Source organism: Beta vulgaris, chromosome 3 (genome assembly GCF_026745355.1).
Source record: "Beta vulgaris subsp. vulgaris cultivar EL10 chromosome 3, EL10.2, whole genome shotgun sequence".
Lineage (NCBI taxonomy): Eukaryota > Viridiplantae > Streptophyta > Magnoliopsida > Caryophyllales > Amaranthaceae > Beta > Beta vulgaris.
Window position 1 is genome coordinate 44,067,191 of NC_079204.1, and position 7,111 is coordinate 44,074,301.

General features: G+C 36.7%; 1 protein-coding gene across 6 annotated transcripts; it reads left to right on the plus strand.

Annotated features, from left to right (window-relative positions):
- Positions 1 to 2,646: 2,646 nt before the first annotated feature.
- Positions 2,647 to 6,482, plus strand: LOC104888922 (uncharacterized). Of its 6 annotated transcripts, none has more exons than XM_019248594.3 (8): positions 2,647 to 2,765; positions 2,905 to 3,229; positions 3,901 to 3,946; positions 4,554 to 4,668; positions 4,796 to 4,986; positions 5,062 to 5,178; positions 5,381 to 5,461; positions 5,588 to 6,065. In XM_019248594.3, the coding sequence occupies exons 2-8, from the start codon at positions 3,210 to 3,212 to the stop codon at positions 5,774 to 5,776; spliced, it is 759 nt and encodes a 252-aa protein (XP_019104139.2). In that variant the 5' UTR covers positions 2,647 to 2,765; positions 2,905 to 3,209; the 3' UTR covers positions 5,777 to 6,065. The 6 variants fall into 6 exon arrangements, with proteins under 6 accessions (XP_019104139.2, XP_057249705.1, XP_048497492.1 ...); XM_057393722.1 differs by lacking the exon at positions 2,647 to 2,765 and adding an exon at positions 6,073 to 6,482 and having other exon boundaries at positions 2,814 to 3,229; positions 5,588 to 5,618; XM_048641535.2 differs by lacking the exons at positions 2,647 to 2,765; positions 5,588 to 6,065 and adding an exon at positions 6,073 to 6,482 and having other exon boundaries at positions 2,814 to 3,229; positions 5,381 to 5,534.
- Positions 6,483 to 7,111: the final 629 nt, after the last annotated feature.

Genomic DNA, 7,111 nt, shown 5'->3' on the forward strand with positions numbered 1-7,111 from the left:
CCGAGATTTAGGTGTTTATTTTCGGATGAAAATAATGCTAAATTATTAAGGTGGCATGAGAGGAAGAAAGATGGGATGCTTAGACATCCGACCGATTCTCCGCAATGGAGAAATATTGACTGAAAGTTTTCCGATTTTGGTAAAGAACCTCGAAATCTTAGGCTTGGACTTTATACAGATGAGATGAACCAATTGGGCACACTAGGTACCCAACATAGCACTTGGCCGGTTCTACTGACAATTTATAGTCTCCCCCCTGATTATGTATGAATCGTAAATTTATTATGCTATCGCTTCTTATTTTGGGTCCTAAGCAACCCGAAAACGACATAGATGTGCATCTTGACCTACTCCTTCAAGATCCGAAATTGTTGTGGGATGAAGGTGTTTCGATGTTCGATGCGTATGCGAAAACTGACTTCACATTGTGTGCCATGATATTTTGCACGATTAATGATTTCCCGGCTTATGGGAATTTGTCAGGGTATACAGTTAAAGGAGCAAATGCATGCCCTATTTGTTATGAGGATATGATTGATAAGCGGTTACATCATTGTGGTAAGAATATATACTTGCATTATAGTAGATGGCTTCCTTTAGATCATCCATTCCATAAGAAGAAAAAGTTGTTCAACGGAAAAGTGGAGATGAGAGAAGTCCCTGTACCCTTACATGGAAAAGAGGTTTCTAACAGGGTAAAGGATATTGAAATAATTTTTGGCAAGCCCTTCAAAAGTGTCTCAAAGAACTTATACAAGAAAAGATCTAAGTTTTGGGACCTTCCGTATTGAGAATGTTTGGAAGTAAGACATTGTCTCGATCTGCACATTGAGAAAAATGTTTGTGATGCCATTGTCGGAACATTGTTGAATATGCCTGCAAAGACAAAGGATAGCGTTAAATCTAGGAAAGACATGGCTGAAATGGGCAAACTAGAACTAGCACCTCAGGAGCGGGGACAACGCTATTATCTTCCACCAGCTTGCTACACTTTGTCTAAGAAGGAGAAAACCAGTTTTTGTGAGTCCCTACATAGGTTAAAGGTTCCTTCTGAATACTCGTCAAATTTTCGAAAGCTTGTCTCACTGAAGGACTTGAAACTTGTTGGTTTGAAATCTCATGATTGTCATATCTTGATGCAGCATTTATTACCTATTGCAATACGAGAAATTTTGCCTTCCCAAGTAAGATATACGATCACAAAGTTGTGTTTCTTCTTAAGAACTTTCTCTAGCAAGGTGATTAATCCTAACACTCTAGATAACTTGCAAGCCGATGTAATAGAGACGATGTGTCGATTTGAAATGTACTGCTCACCATCGTTCTTTGACATCATGCCTCATTTGGTAATCAATCTTGTCAGAGAAATTAAACTTTGTGAGCCCGTTTGTATGAGGTATAAGTGGCCTTTCGAAAGACATATGGGTATTCTGGAGGATAAACTGATGAATCCAGCCGACCAGAAGCAAGTATTGTCCAAAGAACAGTTGCTGAGGAAGTATCTAAATATATAAGTCAGTATTTAGCACGTGCACAAGCACACTAGTAGGAAAAACCTCTTTTGCTACTTTACATATGCTTGGGTTGTTTTAACAACCCGAGTATTTGACAAGTTTTTGGAAAATTAAAAAGAAAAATTCACAAATGCTCGGGTTTTTAAAAACAACCCGAGGATTTGACTAATTTAATACTTTTTTTTGGAAAAGGAATTTAATAATACTTAGAAGTTGAAACCCAAACTCTACATTTCCACTGCAATCTCCGTTCTTTCTCTCTTTCCCTCAACTCTCGATCTGCTTCTCTTTCTCTCTCTTCCCCTCTTCACTCACTCTCGATCTGCTTCTTCGAATGTGTCCAGGTAATTTCTTCCGATTTTTATTGCTGTGTATTTCAGTTTTATTGTTGTATTTTAGGTTTTTTTTCTGGTTTTCTGGATTTAGAGATTATTTTAGGGTTTTATTTGATTCTTTAAGGTTTTGTTTGATTCATTGATCCTCCACTCCTCCCAGTAGCTCTTTCAAAATTTACCCATGGCGGTGGTGCGATCATTTTCTTAGGCCACCACATTTGATCTCTTTTATAACTCTATATCTTCGCGTCATCGACCATTTTTGCCGCCCTCGAGTAGCCGTTGCTCCTCCTCGAATGCCGGCGACGTTCTCATCATATTTCCAGATTTTTTCTACAACCACTTATACATATTTTTTTGCCCTAATCTTGCTGTAAATATTGTAAACATGAGAAAAATTAGAATATTTAGTGTTTGTGTAACTGATACATGTCTTGCATTTGCACTAATTTCACGTCCTTCTACTTTTAAATTACATATTTTGATTTCCTTTAGTTTTGAATTTTGTCAAATTACTTGCAAATTGCAACATTTCTAGAATTCTACTTGATTTGCAACTGATTATACGAGGGTATTCGAGTGATGGAAGGAACTGAGAATTCAGAAGAAGTTGTCTCAACTGTAAGTGCATGATAATCCAGTTCCGATTCGCAATATTTAGCTAATTTGGATTTACTATATTCTTCAGAAAGAAATACAGGTTTACCATTTAACCCGTTCCCTTTCTCACATACTTTAAAGAAATTTAAGGTTTTAAGCACTAGGGAATCACTCAATTTCCCAGGCCAACCCGTGACTATATCTCGAAGTCTCATATCGGGATCCACGATTGCCTAGTACTGTCAACTTTGTGGTGTCAGAAAGGTTTTTCGTAAAGGGAGATTTTGTTTCGTTTTCTAACAGAATAAAGTTTCTGGTAATTCATCTTTTTGGATGATCTATATATATTTCCGTCACCAGTTTATCGACATAACAATATATGCATTCTGCACAAGTTCCTCACTCTAACTCTGTTTGTCATCATGCCTTGATTACTTTCTTTGTTTCTTATGCAGAGTAATCACAACAATAATTATAGACTTGAAGCTTGCAGTTCTTAGCTACGAGGACAGCAAAAGCTCATAAATTCTGCACTATCATATAAGATTGCAGTGACATTTTTTATCAAGTCGATATTACAATACCTCATATACAGAACCCAAAAATTACTAATCTCGGGATGCACACTCAGATTTGAAAAAAAAAAGTAATTCAACCCGTTCTAGTCTTTCCTAAGACTCAGCAGGTAGCATCACAAATTTATGCTTAACAAAAGGTCAGATCAGAACAGGGCATCAGAGAAAGAGTTGAAGCAGAAAACATGAGTCTAACATACACCAGGTAAAATCAGAAAATGTCAAGTATTTTCTTAAACTATTTTGACATGGTGCAACTGCAAAGGCAGTTGAAGCTGCTATTTAGAAAAACAATAGGGAAATGTTAATAGAATTGTTCTCTTCAGGCAATTCAAAAAGCATAAAGATCACTCCGAGCTAAAAGCCAGATTCTCGTCTTTGACTGGCAAATATTTGATTTTTTTTATTGCTGCATTATAATCACATATGACAAGGTTCTATAGTCCAATGACATCTCCCTACCGATATATATATTTGGATGAAAATCAATTCAGCAACTGTCTTTTTATTACATTCACCAACTCATTATTATGTCAATTAATGCAGTTACATCTTTTCAAAAATTAGCAAGACAACCAAATAGTCAGGTATCGCGCAAACCCTTAATCAATAAAATCTAGTTTCTAAAGTTCTGAGAGATTAATCTAGAACTAACAGCAAAGGAATCTATGTTGCTTGAAAAGCAAGCATGACAAAGAAATTCCATAGTTTCACATAGAAGACCATTCCTTAGCGTCCTAGTGCTCAAACCAAACTCAAACAAACCTAACTAGTGCTCATGTCCAAGCTGTAAGTTTCTTTCCTTTCAGTGGTTTCAACATTCCCTTTTATGTTCATTAAGCATTGGACTAAGGTAATTCATACTTTACATTTCAGGTCACACTGGGCATTTGACGGACGTTGTTTATATAGTTGCAGCCAGGTAATACATTAATGAATTTGCATATCAGGGAGACTTTTTGACTCCCTTGTCATCTTCTTGAAATCATTAGGCGCTGCTGGAATGATGCGTATTTGCTTGAGATGAAAGTTGGAACTTTCTTTTAGTATGTAGCTGCAACTGTAAATAATCTTGGCAGATGTGAATTATGGAAAGAGGAGAAAGATAATTGTCTGTTTCTAGGACTCGTTTAGTGCAGTGTAGTGACTATTGGAATTAAAAACTATAGTTACATTGAACTACAGGTTTCTTATATTAATGACATCTCATAAATATAGCAAGTTACTTATCTAGGGTACTACTGAAGTGCAATGTCGATATAAGGTATGATATCATTAACTCATTTTTCAGTGGTAATATTATTTTTTTTTTGCTATAAAGGTTGCTGCAAGTCATCGAATAATCGACAAATCAATAACAATGGAATTGGGTTTTTGATTGATTAATGTAAGTAGTTGAATTAGAGAGTGATAAGACATTGACTTATTATGTGTTTGAGTGTTCTGTCTTTTTTTATTTTCTTTGATTTTTGACATTTTAATTGGAATACATATGAAGTGTCATCTTTGGGCTTATGCTAACTTAACAGGTTTATGAACTGGGCTGTAACTGGGATGATCTGGAGCAGCTAGCACAAGGAACTTTAGCAGGCCATCTTTTAGAGTGTGGTGGTCAGCTGACTGGAGGTTTTTTTATGCATCCAGGTTATATTTGTTATTGGCAATTCCGATACTACTCTCTGTGGCAAAGCTCCTGCTGATTTTGTATATATTTCAGGCTTTCAGCATGCTATCTTTGTCTAACCTTATAACTTGTATTTTTCTTGTGCAGGAGACAAACACAGAGATATATCTTTTCAATGTCTTCTAAATTTACCACTTTCATATGCTGAAATCAGTTATCAAGGAGAGATATGTGTGGCGAAGGCTGATGGTAGTGGCGGTGTTTTGAACTTCGGTACTTGTGCGCAGCAGCTTCTCTATGAGATTACAGATCCAAGTGCTTATATTACTCCTGATATGGTATGCTGGCTATTCTGATATTGTGTCTATGACTAGAAATAGTTGACTGCATAACCTTTTCTTCCTAAAATGCAGGTGTTGGACATGCGTGATGTGACTTTCAAACCCCTGTCTAGCACCAAGATTCTCTACACTGGAGCAAAACCTTCAACTATATCGACTCCTGAGAAAATTCTGCAGCTAGTGCCAAAGGTAGGGAAGATTCTAATCTAGCACCAAGAGTGTCAGAGCATCTTTGGCACTACTTTTGAGCGAGATATATTGGTTCAATGTCTCGCTTATGTACTTCCTTTCTCGAGTCAGTTGAAACTCTTTTTGAGAGGCATTCCATTCTGGGATTGTGCATTTTGGCTAATTTTCTTTTCTCTATCCATTTCTTCTCTGCTTGGTACAGGAATCTGGATGGAAAGGGTGGGGAGAAATATCATATGGAGGCTATGAATGTGTAAAACGCGCGAGGGCAGCTGAATACCTGGTAAACAGGCTGTTACTTGTCTGTTGTGCCTGCAGTATCATCTACTTCTCTGAGATATGACTGAATTATCGCTGTAAGTTTATGAATTTGACAATTATTAGGCTTGTGGCTTTCATATGTTTTCAGGTTAGATGTTGGATGGAAGAATCATATCCAGGTATAAATAGCCGCATAATTTCTTATATCATTGGACTTGATAGCCTGAAAGCAGTCAGCAGTGATAGTATAACGTCAATAGCGGTTGGCTGCCGAGACATAAGGCTACGCGTGGATGGGCTATTTGAGGCCGAGGAACATGCAATCAAATTTGTTTAGAAGCAGTAGTTATAAACATAATCTATGAATTTTTTTGGGTTTTTTTTATATTCATGATGGAAAGTTATGTTTTGTTTATGTTATTTTAATGCATAAATGTGGCCTCATTACTAACCTATATATGCATAGACAATAACCTTGTTTATCTTAATTAGTGACTCATGTTGCACTAACTAATGGTGTGGTGCATCGTGTATAAGAATTTGTATGTGTAAGGTTCACAAGATTGTGATTCTATGTAAAAATTTGTGATTTTGAATTGACAGTAACATGATTGATGTTGTTACCCACTACAGATGGCTGTTGCGATCAAGAAGATACTATATGCTGCTGACGAGAAGGAATCTGCGCACTCCGAAGCTCAGCAAGTTCTGTCAGAATCCCTTGATTTTGATGTAGTTGATCCTGAGGAGGAGAAGAGTGTAGACTGATGTGTTACAGACTCTGGATCATAAACACTGGTCAGTTTCTCTAGTGAAACAAGAGAATTGAAGACCCTGTCCTGTTTTATGGTTTCCTTAAAACAAGTCATAACCATGTACGCATTAGTGATAAACGTACAATAGCAATGGAACATTAGTTTTCTCATAAGGAAGTTTTGTTGTTTAGTTGTATTTGATTTTGTTACAATTGATACATTTCTTGGCTGCTCATGTATTTAGTTGTGATTTTTTGGCTTCTGTTATAAGATGGAATTTCTGTTTCATTTTCTCGTGTTTAGCAGACCTGTTACTCATGCTGCTGGCCAACAGGGGTAGCAGGTTTGAATTTTTTTTTTATAAGAAAAGCTCAAATGCTCCGGTTGTTAAGGAAAAACCGGAGCATTTAAAAACAAATGCTCCGGTTGTAAACCGGAGCATTTGTAAAATGCTCAAATGCTCGTATGAGTTTTGCTACGCGTTAAATACGGAGCATTTGGGGCCTAAACAACCGGAGCATTTGAGGTTTTTTCTACTAGTGGCAATTGGTTTGCCAAAATCTAGACATGAACTAAGGATTGATGGTTGTGGTACCATTGGGAGAAAAATATTGTGTCTTGATGGAGAGTTGAAAAGAAAAGCAAAATTGATTGTGTTAGAAAATCTGAAAAAAGTTCATCCTTACTTAGATGAGCACATGACTGTGCTTAGTATTCAATATCCATTTAAGAATGAACATGAGTTAATGATTGGGCATAATCGGACGTTCGTCGATTGGTTTAAAGAATGAGGTATGAACCAATTATCTGATACTCCTAACGATGTATTGAATACGTTAAAATGGTTGGCATATGGGTCAAAGATGCAAGTTCTTTCCTATGAAGGGTATGACATCACTGGTTATACATTTTACACT

What these genes read in the sequence shown, in the direction of transcription:
- LOC104888922 (XM_019248594.3), top strand. Translation starts at nt 3,210, where the DNA reads ATGAGTCTAACATACACCAG. An exon ending in ATGAGTCTAACATACACCAG is followed by an intron (nt 3,230 to 3,900) that starts GTAAAATCAGAA and finishes TTTACATTTCAG; the next exon opens with GTCACACTGGGCATTTGACG. An exon ending in GTTTATATAGTTGCAGCCAG is followed by an intron (nt 3,947 to 4,553) that starts GTAATACATTAA and finishes CTAACTTAACAG; the next exon opens with GTTTATGAACTGGGCTGTAA.